Source organism: Mus caroli, unplaced genomic scaffold (genome assembly GCF_978045245.1).
Source record: "Mus caroli unplaced genomic scaffold, Mus_caroli_1 scaffold_9, whole genome shotgun sequence".
Classification (NCBI taxonomy): Eukaryota; Metazoa; Chordata; class Mammalia; order Rodentia; family Muridae; genus Mus; species Mus caroli.
In genome coordinates this window covers 74659799-74679758 of record NW_028227264.1, presented here as the reverse complement: position 1 = coordinate 74679758, position 19960 = coordinate 74659799, and the positions used below count along the sequence as shown (strand labels likewise).

The 19960-nt window shown below is 47.3% G+C and overlaps 1 protein-coding gene across 13 annotated transcripts in view; it reads left to right on the top strand.

Moving 5' to 3' along the window:
* Pcnt (pericentrin) overlaps positions 1 to 19960 on the top strand; it is a 92975-nt gene that overhangs the window by 60678 nt on the left and 12337 nt on the right. For 4 of the 13 annotated variants that reach the window (XM_029482465.2, XM_085842903.1, XM_029482464.2 and 1 more), the window contains 8 exons: positions 1656 to 1823; positions 2411 to 2603; positions 3405 to 3627; positions 3789 to 3939; positions 7618 to 8067; positions 12989 to 13233; positions 14216 to 14318; positions 15594 to 15767. In XM_029482465.2, the coding sequence (XP_029338325.1) occupies positions 1656 to 1823; positions 2411 to 2603; positions 3405 to 3627; positions 3789 to 3939; positions 7618 to 8067; positions 12989 to 13233; positions 14216 to 14318; positions 15594 to 15767 (1707 nt within the window). Of the gene's footprint in view, positions 1 to 1655; positions 1824 to 2410; positions 2604 to 3404; positions 3682 to 3788; positions 3940 to 7617; positions 8299 to 12988; positions 13234 to 14215; positions 14319 to 15593; positions 15768 to 19960 lie in introns of all 13 variants that reach the window. The other 9 variants (XM_029482459.2, XM_029482456.2, XM_029482458.2 and 6 more) reach the window with 3 other exon arrangements.

The following is a 19960-nucleotide window of genomic DNA, read 5'->3' as shown; positions in this document are numbered from 1 at the left end:
GCACAGGAGCCTTTGCCTGCTGAGCCACCTGGTTGGCCCCTGATATCAGTATTTTTTTAATTAATTTATTTTATGTGTATGAGTATTCTGTCTGCATTTATGTTTGTATATCACATGTGTGCCTGATGCTCACAGAGGCCAGAAGAGGGTGTGTGATCCAGTGGGACTGGAGTTACACACAGAAGTGAGCTAACATGTGAGTCCTCTGGAAGAGCAGCTGGGGCTCTTTACCACTGACCTGCCTCTCCAGCCACTAACGTCAGCCTTAAACTATTGTTGTTGTTATTATTATTTTATAGAAGTTAATATATTTTTGATCATATTCACCCCCATCCTTAACTCTTTTTCAGGTTCATATCACCTTTTTTCTATATATACCCAACTCTGTGTGTGTGTGTGTGTGTGTGTGTTCATTTATTCTTCTAGATGAATTTTTCTGCCCAAATATTCTTGGATATGTACTGTGAAGAGACACTATGACCACAGCAATTCTTATTTTTTTCTCTAAATATACATTTTTTTTTAAGGGTTTATTTATTATTATATGTAAGTACACTGTAGCTGTCTTTAGACACACCAGAAGAGGGCATCAGATCTCATTATGGATGGTTGTGAGCCACCATGTGGTTGCTGGGCTTTGAACTCAGGACCTTCAGGAGTGCTCTTACCCGCTGAGCCATCTCTCCAGCCCTCGGCAGCTCTTATAAAGGAAAGCATGTCATTGGGGCTGGCTTACAAGTTCAGAGGTTTAGCCCGTTATCATCATGGTGTGAAGCATGGCAGCAAGCTGGCAGATGTGGTGCTGGAGAGGTAGCTGAGAGTTCTACATCTGGATCAGCAGGTAGGAAGAGAGAGAGCCAGTGGGCCTGGCTTGGACATTTGGAATCCAAAGTCCACCGCAATGATATACTTCCTTCAGCAAGACTCACCTACTCCAACAAGGCTACACCTCCTAATCCTTTCAAACAGTGCCATTCCCTACGAACTCTCCGGGGCCATTTTCATTCAGACAGCCACAGTGGTCTTTCCTGGTAACAGTGGTCTTTCATCGACTTACCGGTGCTGTGCTCTCAGAGAACTGGTATCGGTATTTTGGTGATAGAGTCAGGCTGAGCAATTCCAGTCTTCAGTCAGACTGGTTTCTGCTCTTCTCTGACTTCTCGGCTGCCATGATAAAACACCACAGACCAAACAGTTTAGACAATAGGTGTTTACTGCTGGGCTGTGTGGGGGCCGGGCGATTGCGCTCAGCACCAGCTGGGCTCTGGTGAGAGTCCAGTACTCAGTTTGCAATTGCCTCCTCCTGGAACAGCAGAGAGCATGCGTACCCTTAGGTATTCTCCCGTTTCTACTCATACAGCTATACCTAATCACAGCATTGTCAGGTGGAGCCCCACTGTACGATCACAGTTCATCTGAGTGGTACATTGTTCTTCACAGTGAGGATTAGGGACAGATATGTGAACTTGTAGGACAGACACATTTTGTTGGTCACACTTGAGTGCACACTGAGGAGCACATAGAGTGTGTGTGTGTGTGTGTGTGTGTGTGTGTGTGTTGAGCGTATAAAGCAGGTGCCTTGCACATGCTAGGCAAGCCTCTGCCACAGAGCCTGCAGCCTAGCCCAGCACTGGCTCTCCTGTTTTCCCCTTCAGGAATCTTTGGAGACACACCTTACGTGGAGTGAGGAGCTTTTGCGGGCCATACAAGAAGTGTTTGCCAGGGAGCAGGAGAACGCTGAGCTGCAGCCTAGACCTTATGGCTCAAACCTAGGAGATTATAACTCCCTGGTCCAGAGGCTGGAGAAGGTTATCCAAGAGCAGGTGAGCAGCAGCCTTGAACCTGGCCTTTGATTACCACCTTCCAGGGAGTGTGAGGGAGTCCATCTTTGAGGCTTACATGTTTTTCCAAGCTTTGGAATGTGGTGATCATGGGCTGAGGACGCCTTGTGGAATGTCATGCTGTCAGGTGTAGGTGCTAATGTGCTTGGTGGATTCGTCCCTCAGTCTTCCTCCCTGGGACACACCTAGCAAAAGAGCAGACTCTTTGAGCTCTGGGCCCTGGGCTCTCCCGGGCCACCAAGCACTCTGCACATGGGCTAGAGGACATTAGCATGGTTGGACAGTAGGAATCCTGTTCATGTCCCTGGGCACAGATGAGAAGTCTAAACTTGAGACTGAGGTACCGATGCAACAGGCCCTGGGCAATGAGGAAGGTGCTCAGAGGCCAGGCCCTGGGTCCTATGCACCTACTGCATCCTTACAAAGCCATTAAACTCACCACAGCGGCTCTGGAAGCTCGGGTTTGAAAGGATCAGTAGTGCAGGATGAGGCACGCCCGCCTTCTGCCTCCTCTTCTGGGTGCTTACCATCCAGCGTTCACCCCAAGTGTGTTCTTCCCTGCCCTCTAGGGAGACCCGCAGAAGGTTCAGGACCACCTGTGTCTGTCAGACAGGAGCAGCCTGCTAGCTGAGATTCAGGCCCTGCGTGCTCAGCTCCGCATGACACACTTACAGAACCAAGAGAAGCTACAGCAATTGTGTGCAGCCTTGACAAGCACAGAGGCCCGAGGGAGCCAGCGGGAGCACCAGCTACGAAGACAAGGTGGGTGCCCCCGAGTGTAGTTTACCCCACCCCATCCCTGCCCTGCCAGGCCCTTGGATGCAAAGGAAGCCCTGATCGGGATCTTTCAGTGGAGTGTATGGAATCTCTCACTGGAGTTCAGGATCTTGTTGTATGTAAGTTTTCACCTTTAGGAAGGTTTTTATGGACATGACATCTGTGAACAAATGGTCTGTTTCCTTTCTGGCCGTGTACTGATCAGGTCTTAGCATGGCAGCCTCCCTCAGTCCTGTGTTCTCCCTTCTGCACGGGTCTCTGTTTCTGTTGGGTTTCTGTCAGGTAGTCACCCTTGTGCTGGGTCATGTGCATGCATGTGTCTTGGCTAGACTCAAATTTGTGTCTGTTTATAAGAGTCTTGCTCTGCAGTCTTGAACCTTTATTTTTAATTCTCATGTTGGCAAAGCTCTGACCTTGCAAGAACCACACAGCATTCCCTTCTGGATTTTCAGAGGACTGTGCAGAACCAGTCCTTTTGAGGTTCTGGGGGAATTTTTTAGTAAGCCACGTGGACCTTAGTTTGTCTCTGTTGTAGGAATATGGTATGTGAGGATGGCTGGTGCTATAGGTCACAGAGTGTGTCCTGACCAGGAGGTTACACCTAAGAGTCAGAGGAATGTGTCCCTGAGTGCCTTGGCTCCCTTAGACACAATGGCTTCCAGTTCACAGAAATACTCACAGGAACTCCTGTCCCCCAAATCGAAATCATTTATGACGTACCTTAGTTAATGCAGCACACTACGGACTCAGGGATAACATGCTGTCTACCATTTTAATTCTTGTCAGTTGAACTTTTGGCGTACAAAGTGGAACAGGAAAAGTGCATAGCAAATGAGTTACAGAAAACCTTGAGCAAAGAACAGGAGACGGCGAGCGACGTGCGCAAGCGCCTGGTGGTGGAGCAGAGTGCCGTCCAGGACTTGAAGTCCGAGCTGCACGCCTGTAAGCAGGAGAACACCAGCCTGTTGGAGTCGCTGGACAAGGTGCAGCAGGAAGTCCTGCGGCTCAGGTATGGCCATGTGACGTGGTCCTACTGTGGAACTTCATCTGCTTCGGCCGGCAGGTGCTGTGGGGGCTTTGGATTTCCATGTGACCATGGTGGGAGGGACGCCTGCCTGGATGTCCCCTTTCCACACAGCTCATTGCTGTCCCCTTGTGTGTCTTACGCAGAGCCATGCTGGACGGGAAGGAGAAGGAGCTGAAGGTTGTGCTCGAGGAGCTGGAGTCTGAGCGTGGAAAGGGGCAGGCTCTCCAGGCCCAGCAGGAGGAGCAGCAACTGCGGTACCTGCAGAGGGAGGGCCAGAGCTCCAGGGCCCTGGAGGTGACTGCCTTTCTTGTTCTTCTGTGTGGTGGGCGGCTCAGTCGGAAGGACTTAAAGACAATATGAGGCTATCCATTTTATCTTTGAGTTTATAAAATAATTACATCACTTACCACCTGTTTCCCTTGAAACCTCCATAGATCTTGATTTGCTCTTTTTTAAATCCATGGCCTGAATTTAACCTGCTCGATCTGTAAGGTGTTACTTGACTATATGTTATTAGGGCTCTTCTATGAGGAAGGCTCTTTCTCGCACTCCTAGCATTGCTTGGTTGCTCTTTTTGTAGGGTCGAGGCCTCATGGTCTATCTCTATCCACTTGGGCATGCCTGTATGGTCTAGCCCTAGTCACCTGGGCATGTCTGCCGTTGTCCTTTCTCAGCTCATGTTTGTGGTGGCCATGTTGGTAAGGTTTTAGAGGTGTAGCTTCTGAGATTGCTCTGAGACACAGTCTCACAGTAAACTCTGATCTCTGGCTCAGATACTCTGTGCCCGCTTCCCCAGTGTTTCCTGAGCCTTGGGTAGGGTGTGGTTGTATAGATGTATCAATTGGAACCGGGTTCCCCGGCACTGCAGTTGAATTGGTGTCCCCATCTGTTGCAGATAGAAGTTCCCTTGAGGGCTGAAGGCTACACACTGACCTGTGGGTTTAAGGACATATATTTAGAGCATAGTTCTAGATATGCTCTACATAGCACAGAGTGTAGGGGTTGTGCTGGTTTAGTAAAACAGAGGGTGCACTTTCTCCTTTAAGATCCGTGACTTCACCAGTCCTGGGTATCTGGTTAGGTTTCCAGCACCAGGCAAGATATTCCTCTATTTACATGAACCAATTAGAGGAAAGCCCTTGGATCCCATTAAGGTATTCGTGCCACTGCTGCACCCTTTAAGATGTGGTGCCAAGCTGGTTGTCATGGTGGTCAGTGGTCATCACAGCCGGCTAGGACTATCATTGCTTCACCCATGGGAAGCCTGCACAGTGCCTCTGGTAGGATGGAAGCTAGTTCTTGAAGAGAAGATGTTCGGGTCAGTTCCAGCTCAGTGGCCACTGAGACCGTGTGTGTGAAGTATGAAGTGTTTTAGCGATAGGGACTTACCTTTGTCCCTTTGAAGAACAGCCAAGGGCAATAGCAATAGCCTGTGATGTTTTAGGAGTCTCTCGGACAGCCCTGGCTGTCTTAGGCTTACTGTTGCTGCGATGAAACACCGTAACCTAAGCAACTTAGGGAGGAAAGGGTTTGTTTGGCTTACACTTCCAACATTACTGTTCATCATTGAAGGAAGTCATGGCAGGAACTCAAACCAGGCAGGAATCTGGAGGTAGGAGGGAGAGGCCATGGAGGGATGCTGCTGTTGGCTTGTTTCTCATGCCTTGTTCAGCATGCTTTCTTGTAGCATCCTGGACCACCAGTATAGGGATGGCACCATCCACAATGCTCTGGGGCCTTCCATACCAATTACTAATTAAGAAAATGGTTTGTCTCACTTTGTAGACTAGGCTGGCCTTGAACTCAGAAATCCGCCTGCCTCTGCTTCCCAAGTGCTGGGATTAAAGGCGTGCGCCACCATGCCCTGCTAGCCTTCGTCATTTCCGTCAGCCGGATGTTTGTGTTTTCCTGGGTGTCCCTCAGCATTTCTTCTTCTCAAGTTCTTTCTCCTTCATTTCCTTGAGTTGTGTCTTCAAACTCTTTGAGTTCTCAGATGAAGTCAATGGTTGTCTTTTTAAAGCTTGTTCTGTGGTTCTGGGTAATTTCCGTTGACAAACATATCTGTAGGACTGGTAGAATTTGGAGAGAAGACACTGGCTTGACATTTCCGACTGTTGCTTTTCCTGTGATGAGATCGGGCCTCTGTGGACTTGCTAAGTCTGACCAGGATAAAGTAGGTAGGGGCGGAAGACAAGATGCACAGGCAGGTTGGGCTGAGGGGCTGGAAATGGCTTGGGTGATGTGAAGTCAGATGGGTAGAGGGGAATGGGCTGCTGTACAGTTGTGCCTCCAGGTTTAATCCTGGACTGTGGGGTATTTCTGGCTGGGTCAAAAAGTTGGAAGTGGTGTTTGTAGGGACCTGTGGGTTTGGGAATAGAATCCTGTGAGAAGCATAGAGATTGGTGGCTGTGCAGGGTGTCAAACTAGTTAGTGCAGGACACTGATGTGGGACCTGCCAAGGTATGATCTCAAAGGTTGGGTCGAGTGGGTGAATGGGGAGGGTTAGGGAGACTCATAGATCTAGACCTTGGAGAAGGCTGTGAGTACACCATTTGAATTCAGCGCAGAAGGGACCTTGTAGTGGCAGGTAGGTGGGGGTCCTGATAGAATCTTATATCAGGGTTGTGGCTTAGGCAGGAATTACCAGATGAAGAACACTGGATCTGGGATCTGGGCTATACCTGGCAGGCTGGAGAGAAATTGTGTATGGAGATGCTGAGAGAGACTGATGGGTTCAGCCCTAAAGAGGATGTGTGATATCTGCTGGGGTGGAGAGGATGTGACATGGAAGGGCGTTGTGGATGGTAGCAGGTAAGGCAGACAGCTCCTGGAAGAATCCTAGAGATAGCTTGCAGTATGGGCAGGGGTGGCCAAACATTGTAAGGACATTGTAAGCAGGGCCAAGGCAATATTTAAGTCAAACCATACCTGGCAAGGGAGAAGGTGGGTATCTGACTTAAGGCAATGGTCTACAGCCTTGTTGATTGTTCCCAGCTAAGGTTCTTCTGCATTTCCATTGGTTTTATTTATTTGTTTATTTATTTACTTACTTACTTGTAAAAGTGTTCTTTAATTTTTGAGAATTTCAAACAATATCTCTGACTATATTTTCCCCCTACCCTAACATCATATTCTTTCTCTTAAAAAGAAATAAAAAAGAACAAAAACCATGGAGGCTGATTTGTTTTGGTCAACTACCCCTGCTCATGAGGCCTGCCCTGGAGTGTAGTGCTCACTGAAGCTTTTCCTCCTAGTCACTTAATTCTCAGAAATAATGACTCTGAGACTAGTTATTTATTACTAAGCGCTTAGGCTGTAATCTTTCCTATGTTCTCCAAGTAGCTGTTAACTTCTTATTTCTTTTATTCTCTTCCGAGTTGAGCTACATGGCTGATTCCTTGCCTTGTCTTCTTGTGTGTATCTCCTCAGCATTCTGGGGCAAGTCTCCTGCTTTCCTGACTCTTTGCCAGAATCCTCTCTCTCATTCCTGGATGTCCCACCTCCTATTTCCTGCCTCAGCTCATTGGCCATAGGCTTTTTTATTGACAGGTGATGCTTAAGAGCGTCTCTCTACAAGTGTGGCTGTTATACCCAGTGTCACACAACCTCCTTGTAGCTAGCCGGATGATGTTTAGCATCTAAGGTCTTCATAAAGCAGATGTGGTAAACACGGGGTGACTTTGTACCCCGAGTTCATCGTGTCCCGTAGCTCATGGTCTCCGGCTACAGTGCGTGACTGTAAACACCACGTCTTTGAGCATTCTGGTGTTTTGGGATTTCTAAGAAAGGGAGAAAGATGTGTGCATATATTTTTTCAATACTAATTCCACATAGTATTTCACCCTATAGTCCTGAGTATGGTTTTTACCCATAGGATAGTTTTCAAAAGTTGTCATTTCTGAATTAAAAGTGTAAATAAGAAAACCATCAGTATTAATTGTTACTATCTTGTTTTTTTCCCCACCCATGTAGGAGTTGAAACTATCTTTGGAGAAGCAGCTTGCTCAAAACAACCAACTGTGTGTGGCTTTGAAACACGAGCGTGCGGCCAAGGACAACCTGCAGAAGGAGCTGCAGATCGAGGCCTCGCGCTGCGAAGCGTTGCTGGCGCAGGAGAAGGGCCAGCTCTCAGAGCTGCAGAAGAGCCTGGAGGCTGAGCGGAGCCACTCACTCGAGCTCTCGGAGGCCCTACAGCACGAGCGCCTCCTGACGGAGCAGCTGAGCCGCAACGCGCAGGAGGCCTGTGCCCGCCAGGAGACACAAGCGCAGCATGCTCTGCTGCGAAAGCTGAAGGCAGAGAAGACTCGTGCGTTGGAGCTGGAGGCCATGCTTGAAAAGGTGCAGAGACAGGCTGCCCACACCCAGCAGCAGCTGGAGGCTCAGGCTCAGGAGCGCTGTGTAGAGCTCAGGAGAGAGAAGGAGGTAAGTGGCAACCTGAGGTCAGCCGTGGACGCCTTGCGGACCCACAAACAGGAGCTGGGATGCTGTCTGCAGAGAGAGAGGGAGAAGGCAGCTTGGTTGCAGGCAGAATTAGAACAGTTATCTGCCAGAGTGAAAGAGCAAGAAGCCCGCAAGGACGCAAGGAGGATGGAGAGGAAGTCGAGCCGCGCAGATCTGGACAAGAGGAAGTGGCAGAGAGACAAGGAGACGCTGGTGAGAGCAATCCTCCAGCAGCTGATCCTCCGTCCTTACCTACCACCCCTGAGTGGCTGGAGGTGGTGACTGTTCTCAGGGACTTGTTCCTGGCCTCCCTCCCATTCCTCTTTATGCTGACACCACACTGTGTGGCTCACCCTAGCTGTGTAACAGGCTTTGAAGTTAAAGGTGCAAGCACGCTCGCTCGCTTCTTTGAGCTCCCTGCTCTCTGTGAATTTGAAAATGATCGTCTTCATTCTTCTTTAAAATTTACTTTGTTTTTTAATTTTCACCAAATTTTTCAGTTAGCGGACAGTGTGGTGAGCATCATTCTGGTGTTTTCACACAGTGTGCCATGGTATTTTGCGCTCACTCACTCTCTCTCTGTCTCTTTCTTCTTGGTGCCTTTTCTCCCCAGGATTCCTGCCCCACACACGGAGTCAACTTTCATGTCTCATGGATCTCCTTACACTTTCAGTTTCTTAGACTACACATGTACATATAAATATATACGTTTTATATATATATATATATATATATATATATATATATATATATATATATACACACACACACACACACACACACGGGTATATTTGTAAATTTTAATTTTCCACAGTGTGTCTTATTTCACTTACTATATAATGACATCCAGTTTCATTCATTTTCCTTTTCCTTCAGATCCCGTGGTTTCATTTTTCTTCATGACCGCACAATTCTGTTGTGTTGTGGAACACGGTTTATTTATCTGCTCCTGTATTGGTGTACGTCTAGGCTGGCTCCGTTTCCTGGGCTTGTGAAGAGTGAACTAATCATTGCGATGCAGGGCTCTGTCTCTATGGTGTACTGACGTGAATACTTAACGTGTGCGTACACTCAGGAGTTATAGCCCGGTGACACTATGTCTTAGATTTAGCTTTCTGAAGAGCTACACCGATTTACTTCCACAGAGCTGTACAAGTTACCATTATCCTGAGGCCTGCATCCTCATCCCGGCCTGTATTCTTTATTTTTCTCTTACTGGTAGCCGTTCTGATGGTGTTGGGCTAGAATCTCAGAGCGTTTTTAAATAGCATTTCCCTAACAGTTCAGGACGATCATTAACTGCTTAGATTTCTTCTCTTGCAAACTGCCTATCCAGTGGATTAGAGCATTTATTAGTGGGTAATTTGGCTGCTGAGTTTTTGCAGTTCTTCACTAATTCTAGACATTAATCCCCCATGTGTGTATAGTCAGCGATTGTCTTCCGTCCGTTTTGCAACTGTTGTCTTCACTCCATTGTCCGTTCCCCATGTGTGTGTAGTCAGTGAGTGTCTTCCCTCCGTTCCTGTAAGTGTTGTCTTCACTCCGTTGTCCCCCATGTCGCCGAAGCTCCTTCCTGTCATCGTCGGCTCTGGGGGACCGATGCTGTTAGTGCCTAGGAGTCCTTGGCTTATCCCTGTCCCAGGGAGTAGTTAGAGTTCCCAGCTTTCAGCTCTTATACTAGGAGGGTTTTGCTCTTGTGTGTGTGTGTGTGTGTGTGTGTGTGCGCGTGCGCGTGTGTGAGAGAGAGAGAGAGAGAGAGAGACCAGTTTTTCCAGCACCACTGCTAAAGAATGGGTATTTTATTTCTGATATATGTCATTTCTGTCAAAGATTGGGTGGTTGTAACAAGGTGGACTCATTTCTGGGTCCTCTGTTCCATCTATTGGTCCATGTGGCTCTTTTTGTGCCCTTGCTATTGTGGTTTATGACTGGGGTGCCGTAATACAGTCTGACGTCAGTGGTGATGCTGTCTCCAGCGCTGTTCTTTCTGCTTCCATACGAGCTTTAGGACTCTTTTTCCTACTTGTCTGAAGAATGTCATTGGGATTCTGATGGGAATTCTATTAAATGTGAGGACCAGTCTCCACAATAGTAATTCTCTGAGTTCATGCAAAGTTTTTCCCTCAGGGTGCCCACTTCAGCTTCTTCATTGTCTTTTAAAGTTTTCATTGTAGAGGTCTTTGGCGTGTGTATATATGTTTGTTTATATGTATCCTGCCACTTTGCTGTAAGTGTTTATTATGTCTAAGAGCTTTCTGGTGAAGTTTTTAGGTCTTTCAAGTGTAGGATCAAATGGTCTGGAAATACTAATTTGATTTCTGCCTATACCCTCTTACTTATTTCTTTTGTAGCTGAGACTTAAGCACATATTGAATGTGGTAGAGAGAGTGGAGACTCCTGCCTCATTCCAGATCTTAGAGGAAACACTCTGATGCTCCCGTTTAGTACAATGCTGACTATGGATTTGTCCGATGTAGCCATGGCTGTGCTAAAGATTGGCCATTGATGTGGCAGGAACTGCATTGAGCTGTCTAGGCTGCATTGTGAGGTCTGATGTCTCAAGTCCTCTTGACTTGTGAACACATGTCCAGTCTGATGTCTTTTTAGATTTTTTATTTCACTTATTTTTTATTTTTATTTTCTATATCTGGTGGGTTTGCCTTCATTTGTGTCCGTGCTTGTGTGTGTGCAGTGCTTGTGGAGAGCATCAGAGGGCATCAGAGCCCCTGGAACTAGGGCTACAGATGGCTGTAAGCCATTGTGTGGGTGCTGGTCATATAACCTGGGTCCTCTAGAGGATCCTCTGGTGCTCTTGAACACTGAACTCTCCCTTCAGTGCTCAAGTCTTTCTGTTGGAGTGTGTGGTGTGTGGTGTGTGTGTGTGTGTGTGTGTGTGTGTGTGTGTGTGGTGAGAGGGAACTTTGGGGTGTGGTTGTCTTCCCTTGGCAAGGCTTCTCCCACTCAGATTCAGGTCGTCAGACTAGTGTGGCAGGTGCTTTGCCCACTGAGGTGCTTTACCAGCTCTGGTCCTTTACTCCTCATCTTGCTGCTTGCCCTGGCTGATGTGTGGCAGCCCAGAGTGGGCAGAATGGGAGCACTTGTCTCCCTTCTCGCCTGGGGAAGATCCAGCCTCCGCTGTTGTGTGTGATGTTAATTTTGGTAGTTTTAGGAAGTTTGGATCACTCCCTAGAACCCGTGTTTATTTTTGTGGATACACTTGGTCAGAGGCAATTCTCTTTAATCTCTGGTTATTCAGTCTTTTAAAAATCTGTTTTAAATTACAAAAGAGTATTAGACTTAGGGAGTGGGCTAGAACATAGCTCAGTGGGGAGTGTTTTGCCTCATAAATATCTCTAACGCTGCTCCCTCCCCCTGCAAAAAGCATTTTTTGCTAGGTGTCTTTTCAGTGTTTTCTTCACGCCTGCGGGTTTTGTGATAGACTATTGCAGCGATGGGTTTGCAGCAGGTGAGCCGGCCACGGAGAACAGTTGTGTTTACCTGCTGTGCTGAGTTTGTGATTGTGTTGTTGAGAATCTTGGCATCTGTATTCAGAAGGGATGTTAGCCTGCAGTTTTCTTACATCTCTCGTTTTAGATCAGAGTGCTAAGACCTATGTGGGTTAGGCTGGGCTGAGAAGTGTTCTCCCTTTATTTAATTTTCCCTGACATAGGGTCTCTCTGTATAACCCCAGCTATCCTGGAACTTACTATTTAGACCAGGCTGGCCTCAAACTCAGAGATCTGCCTACCTCTGCCTCCCAAGTGCCTGTAATCCCAGCCCTCGGGAGGCAGAGGTTAATAGATCACAAGTTTAACATCAACCTAGGTGATATAGCAGGGTCCATTTTGTTTTTTGTTTTTTGTTTGTTTGGTTGGTTTTTGGGGTCTTTTTGAGACAAGGCCTCATTATGTAGCCATTGCTGGTCTGGAACCTGCTGTGTAGACTAGGCTGCCATTGAACTCACAGATCCTAGCAAGGCCCTTTTGTTTTTGATTGTTTTGGCACTGAAGTGTAGAACCACCAGCTTAGGCTTAAGAAAGGAGTGTTCTGTTTCCTGCATGCACATTCATGTCACGTGGGCACATGGAGGTCAAAGAGTAAACTTGTGGATCCATGTCTCTCCATCCAACTTTACCCTTTAAGGCTTCTTGGCCTTCCCTGAGACCCCTCTGTTTCCCCTCCCCTTACCTGGTGAAGTGACTCCATCTCTGTCAGGGGAGGGTCCAGGTTGCTTTTTGACCTCTACCCAGGCCTGGGCTAGCAGCTCTGCAGTTCCATGGCACTCACAGATGACCTCACGTTCATTTGTAGGGCTAGGCTGAGAGGCCACAGGGCTACAAGTGGCATGCTGTTTACCTGTTGTTGTCCTCCTTTGTTGACTTGTATGTTGTGATATGTGTATAAATGAACTTCAGCCCATTTTAGCCTCACAGGCTTCTCTGCTGGTTACCCTGTGGGCTTGCCTTAGGCTTGGTTGAAGCCTAAGATGAGACTCCAGTATAGACTCTGCTATGGGAGTTTGCCTGACTGTGTTGACGGTGGGTGTTAGGTGTGTTCATTGTTGGGATCTGGGTAGAGGCCAATAAACCGTGTAAACCCCTTCTTCTGAGGTGCTGTGGTTGCTTTTTGGGGGTCAGAGGGGAGGGTGTTCTCCTGTGTGGTACTGCATTACAGTGCTGGTCTTTGGCCAGATGATCTTAGTTTAAAACTTGTTTTGTTTTGAGATGAAATCTTACTATGTTTCCAGGGTTGGCCTTAGTGAGACCTACTGTGTCCATCACACATGACCATCACCTCACGATCCCCTGCTTCCACTTTCTGAGTGCTGGCTGTGGGCATGCCCCTGCCCTACTCATTATGCCCAGCGTAATGGTCTTTGTCTTTGTTCTTGCCGTTGTGACAGCGAGAGTTGGAGATACAGCGTCAGCGTGATGAGCATAAGATCGAGCAGCTTCAGCGTCTGGTGAGGGAGCTGAGGTGGAAAGAGGAGGCGCCCGGAGGAAACGGCCCTTGTTGGGGCTCCCCCGGCAGGGGTTCTCTGGAGAGGGATCAGTTCCAGGAGCAGCAACAGGAACTGGAGAAGATCCGACAACAGCTACTGTGTGCAGCTGGCCTCCTCACAAGCTTTACCAACCACACAGTAGACAGGTATGCATGGGCACCTGATCCTCAGTGGCCACCGGTCCACAGGATGGCCGGTGCCTGTAATTCCCACACCAGGCAGGCAGGAGGGCCACCGCAAGGGCAGGACTGGCTGAGTCTGCAAAGTGAGTTCCAAGCCAACAAGGTCTATTAGCAAGGCTATTTTATGTGGACAAGAAAATGAAGTGTTGGACACCTTTGATTTCAGGACTGCATCTAAAGGGGTCCTATGGTTTTCTCTCTCCATGAGTTTAGTTGAACTAATGGGCAAGGTCTTCTGAAGGATCCCAAGAAAACCATATTTTTACATTCTAATGTTACAAAAAAGTCTTGTTATTCATTGTTTCAGGTCGTGTTGAGGTTTGTTTGTTTGTTTGTTCATTTGTTTCTCATGTACCTAGCTGTGTAGCGTCCAGGCCTGGGTGCCTACCAGCGGGGAGGAGCCTGTTATCAGCTAAGATGGCTCCTTGTCCATATCTAGATCTGATTTGCTGAACAGCATGATCTCATTTAGGACAGCAATTAGATGCTTTTTATTGTTATATTTACTTTTTTTTTTTGCACATTTGTGTCTGTGTGGGTGAATGCATTTGAGTCAAAGGACAGCTTGTGGAGGAAGTGTGCTGCCTCCTTCCACCAAGTGCAACATCTAGCACAGGTGGTCAGGCTTGTCAGCAAGCGAAGGCATCTTGCTACCCAGGGGGATGCTTTCGTTCTTATCAATCCAACAGGAAGCAGTGGGATGTGGGGATGCAGGGATGCTGGCTGAAGTGCTACCTAGGCCACTGTCACAAACCCTGAGTGAAGTGACACACCAGCCTGGCAAGACACCCACATGGAAGCGCAGAGCTGGACTGCTTGCTTTCTCAGAGAAAATGCTGCACAGACGTACTTTCTTTGTGCCACTAACAAAGAATTATGGAATAGCTTAGGATTTCTGTCATTCGGGGTATACATAAGCCTTTTAAACACCTGCTCGTTTTCCTAGGACAATTAAAGATTGGACATCATCAAATGAGAAGGCAGTGTCATCCTTAATGCGCACGCTAGAGGAGCTGAAGTCTGAGCTGAGCATGCCCACCTCCTTTCAGGTGCGTCTGGGCTCCTCCGTGAGTGCAGCACACTTGCTCTAACCGGAGAGTGGCCTGAAGCTAAGCTCCCAGCACGTGTGGTCTTGGGAGGAGTTCGGGGGTGGGGTGAGGCTGGTAGAGGATGTCATGGCTTCTTTATATCTTGTCTATTAACCATCACTTCCTTCCTCCATTGTTGGTGTGGGCAAGTGAGTGACACCCTGTGTGTCCTGGTGGGTATCCTAGCATCTGATTCTGACATCTTGGGGTCTCAGCTGCACCGTTTGCACATACTCTGTGGTCATCTACACTCAGTGCTCACTGCACGTGGCCTGGGCTCATCTTGAGAGCTAGAGACTGGGCAGAAGGCGGTGGGTTCTCCTGCTGAGGACAGATGCCTGGGAGGTGGAACACCCACCCACAGCAGCCTGCTTCTGGTCTGCTTCTGCTGAGAGCCGGAATGAAATTGCAGCTCTGAGCCCCCTGCGAGTAGCAGCCTTTGTGGTTGCTCACGGGTCCTGCATGTCCCAGATGCTGACATTGTTGCTGACCAGTGTCCAGTGGTAGATATGGATTATAGCATGTCATCAGACACTAGAGAAGCTGTGCCACCAATGTCATCCACTTCTTGCCCCACTCAACGAGTGCTATAGGGAGATGCGGTTTATCCCATCCCTCTCTTTGTGTCCAAGATCTAAAATTCTCCATGTAGGACTATAGGTTCCCATTGTAAGTGCACAGGCATCGTGTAAGTTGATTACATGTGTGTGCACCCCACCCCCAACAGCAGCAACATTCCCCTTTCAACTGACCACCTTGGTATGGGACTCTTGAAATACTCAAATCAGGATTACACTTGTAACAGACCTGTATCACTTTATGTGTCAGAATAGTTTTGTATGGGCTATTTTATAGAAGATGGAAAGAAATTTGTGGTTTGCTGGCCTATTGTTTTCTTCCCATATTGTTTTGCCCAGCACTACAAGCCTGGTTTCAGACTCCAAATCTTCTGAAAATTATAGTCCCCAAGGCAGCCAGTAATAATAAAGCACAGGCCAGACAGTGGTGGCTCACGCCTTTAATCCCAGTACTTGGGAGGCAGAGACAGGCGGATTTCTGAGTTCGAGGCCAGCCTGGTCTACAGAGTGAGTTCCAGGACAGCCAGGGCTACACAGAGAAACCCTGTCTTGAAAAACCAAATAAATAAATAAATAAATAAATAAATAAATAAATAAATAAATAAATAAATAAAAATAAAGCACAAAGTTCTTATAAATTCGTTTACTCCTCTTGAAGAAAAAGATGACTGCAGAACTCCAGGTCCAGCTCATGAATGAACTGCTGAGCGACAACGATGCCCTCACCAAAGCTGTGGGCATGGCAACCCGAGAGAAAGCTGAGCTGTGCAGGACCGTCTCCCGGCTCGAGAAGACCCTGAAGCACCACACGCAGAAGGGCTGCGTTCTTAATGTGCGTATCTGTGCCTCTTCCCGGCCTAGCACTGCCCACCCACCGTCTCTTTACCATGATGGTCTGTCAGAGTTGTCCATTCTGTCGGTCAGGGAACTGGGCTGCTGCTTCCTAGAAATGGGCCTGTATGCCACTTTTCCTGGTCGACCCTGGGGCTCCTAGCTAGTTACTGCTCGCAACTCAGCCACTGGCACATATGCACTGCCAACCAAGCTTTATGGGTTTCCTTTCGTTTTGTTTGCTTGGTTCTTGTGGGGGAGTCAGGGGATTGAGTCAGAGAATCCTAGGTGGCCCAGGCTGGCTTCCAACTCCCCATGTGACTGCAGCTGACCTCAAACTTCTGATCCTCCTATCACATCATTTCAAGTGCTGAGAGTACAGCCATGTGCCATCATACCCAGTGTTCAGTGTTTTTGAGGGGTGTTTGTGTGCGTGCATGCTCATGTGTGCCTGTGTACCTGTTGTTTGTGTACTTGTGTGCCCAGTTCAGGTTGAGACTAGAAGTTCACATTAGGTGTCTTCCTCACTCGCTCTCCACCATGTCTTTTGAAACAAAGTCTCAACCTGGAACCTTACAGGTTCAGGTAGACACTCTGGCCAGCAGGCCCCAGAAACTCTCCTGTCTTTACCTCCTCAGTGCTGAGACTACAGATTCCCACTTGCTGCTGGGAATCCAAACTCAGGTCCTTGTGTCTGTACGGCGAGCACTTTAGCAGCCGAGTTGTGTACCCAACTCTTTGGTGTTTTGCTATCTTAGCATCAAATTTTCTACTTCAGGCACACATGTCCAGCATCCCACCCTTGTCCAGCTCTGGCTCTTGCTCATTGTTGACCTGTTTGTCACTAACTGTTCCTTCCTCTGACCCTGGAGATGTCTCAGGGGCAGTTAATTAAACTAAACTCTCTTCATTGTCAGGGTTATTAAAAAGTAGGTGTAACTGAAGTTAACTATCTATGGGGATGGTCAGGGATCTCGTTCTTGAAGTAGATGGAGTTCACCCTTACTTACGATGTATTTATTATTTTTATGTGTTTGAGTGTTTTGCCTGCATATATGTCTGTGAACCACATCTTTGCTTGGTGACCTTGGAGGCCAGAAGAGGTCATTAGATCTCCTGCAACTGGAATTATGGAGAGGTGTGAGCTGCCAAATGGGTGCCAGAAATCCTTTGGGGAAGCAGCCTAGCAGTGTTCTTCACTGCCAAGCCATTGCTCCAGCTCTTCTTACTTACAGTTTAATCTGTCACAGTTTTCTACATTAGGAGTTAGACCCTTGTGCATTGGTTCCTCAGAGAAGGGAGTTTCATGGAGGCCAGTTGGCCTGCATCACTTACCAGAACCCTTTCTGTCCTCTTAACCTGTTGAGTTTGGTGGTCTCATGCTCCGCCATAAGCCTTGTTATTCATCCTCCCCAGTGTTTAACCCCTAATCTTCGTATAATCCCAGTATCTGTTCTCATTGCCATATGCGAGCACCTTGCATTTCTCACCGTGGCCTTCTTTCTCTTCCTACTCACAGAGAAGTAGCCCTATACTGCCTAGTATGTCACCTCCTTTCTCAATGTGAAATATTTTCTCCTGGTCTGTGCTGTATGCTTCTCTGAATGATTTCCTTTGCAAAGGCTTTTGAATCCAATATATTAATTTGTTCTTTCTGGAAAATTGTAGTTTGGGGTCTGGGATTTCACTCTGAATTTGCCTTTGTTCAAGGATGTAGTTGTGTGTATGGTGCTGTTTCTCTGCTGGGTTTTTCTGATGCTGAGTCTGTGAGTGATGGGGTCAGAGGGGCCCTGGAGGTGTCTCAGATTCAGTGCTTTGTAATACCTGGAGGCTCAATCCCTAAGGGCAAGGAGCTACTGAGAGCAAATTGCATCTGACAACCCCTTTCCAAGGTCAAGTGGACAGCCCCAGCCGTCTCACAGTGGCAGAGAATGGAGCATAAAACATGCTCTGCTTACAGTTGGCTGAAACAGGCTGAGGTCCACAAGGTCAGGCCTGGTTCCTGACAGATTGTGATAGCAGCACAGGTTGTAGTTGCCATAGCAACTAGAAACTGATGGAAACTCTTGGGTACAAACTGGCCTTTTTTTGCCACCTACATTCAGCCAGTCAAAGGCTAACACAGATTGTGCAGATCCTTGGAAGGACAGACAGACAGACAGACAGATAGACTCATTGGATTGCACATTGATGCAGGAAATGTACTTGTCTGTGGTTCACTGTGTGCCAGCTCGTGCTGTAGGTAGGGAACTCACTCAGCCTCTCAGGCTGCGGCCCTATACCACTCAGCTGGCGCTAGCCTCCAAGGCTCAGCTTCAGCTGCTGACTGACATACATTCCTGCTGCTATTGCCACCCTCCAGACCCACTGTTTCTGAGACCTGGAACTCCAGCATCCAAGACCCGCTGCTCCGTTTTCAAGTTCTGTTCTTTGTCAAGCTGTTTGGCAGTTCACTATAAATTTCTATAGAAAATTATAGAATCTTGCTTTTTTTGTTTTAAACTCCTATTTCATTAGCTCTATGAGCGTGTACAGAATTATGTGAGACTATAAGGTGCAATTATTTTCAAAAGCAGTCTAACAGTTTCTCAAAAGGTCTCTCAACAATTCTCCTTTCGGGTATTTCTCCAAGGCGAGGGAGGAAACTTGTACATGGAAGTTTGTTAAATGCATTAAAACTTTACAATATTATTCTTTTTTTTTTTAAAGATTTATTTATTTATTATATGTAAGTACACTGTAGCTGTCTTCAGACACTCCAGAAGAGGGCGCCAGATCTCGTTACGGATGGTTGTGAGCCACCATGTGGTTGCTGGGATTTGAACTCTGGACCTTCGGAAGAGCAGTCGGGTGCTCTTACCCACTGAGCCATCTCACCAGCCCTACAATATTATTCTTATGCAAAAGGTAGAAGTAATTCAAATGTCCATCAGTTGATGGGCAGATAGTTTTATCAGAGCTAAGGATATAACTCCATGATGGTTTGCGTATCATGTATGCGGTCTTATACTGCGTGGCTTTTCCTGAAGAGATGTGAACAGATGTCTGCTTGGTCCTAGTTAGGGCACCAGTCTTTGACAGACCAAAGAAACCGTTCTGTCCAAATCTCATTTGGTTAACCAGTGCGTTTATTGGGATTAGTTATGGTTTCATGGTTGGTGACTCAAAGTAGCCGCCTGTCCGAGAAGCTCACACAAACAAACACTGTATCCCGGAGCTCCTTGTATACTTGTAGACAGACAGCTCTACTAGCAGTATAAGTGCCTCTCCCCAGCCATTAATTCCTGGGTTATAGGCTTGGGAAGGAGCCTTGTGAATTTTGTAGCTTTCTGAACTTCCTGAGCCTTGTATGTTGCATGAGCCTTTCTCTCCTGTCTGGGAGAGAATGCTAGGATTTGGGAGAAATGGTTACATAATATATTTTACCCCTTCTTCCTGCTACCTCCCTTTCTACTCCATTCTTTCTGTCCCCTCTTCTCCCAGAGTTCCTTCAGCTTTGGAGGGAGTAATAGAGATATGTGTGGATTTTTTTTCATTTATTGTTGAGCTTTGGCCACTATGCCTAATCAACAGCCACTTACTTGTTCTTGGTAAGTTGACCAGTTATGAATCTTTGCAGTGCCTACCCACTGTAAAAATATTTCCCTTCATGATTGAGGTTAGAATCTGATCTGTGGCTATAAATATAAATGCTGAAGGCAAGCTGACAGGAACATCTTATCTGTTTAACAAAATATTAACCATGGCATTCCTTCCGGTGGCCTTCCTTCCGGTGGGTACCTTTGACCTCCCCAGACACAGAGTTTTACCCTGACTAAGTACCAGATATAAGTGCCTTCTTGTGGAACAGGCCTTAAGTCTAATTGAAAAGCAGTTGGTTGTGCATGTAACAGTCATATTACTATTGCACTAGCAAGCACCTCTTACTTGGCTTGTTGATATGTGCAAGATCATGACCTTGGCTGGACTATTAGCAGTAATTCCCCCCCCCCCCCAACATCCTGTATAGCACCTCTGGTACTTCATATGCTAGCCAGCAGGAAGAGAGGCAGTTCAGTGCCCGCCTAGTATTTCCATGTCCTGCAAGCAGATTATATGGTGCCTTCATGAATAGAGTCTTTATTATCTAGTTCTGGCATGCACCCAAATGTAATGGTAATAGCCTGCATGGATTATGGCCTTCTAGGCCAACGG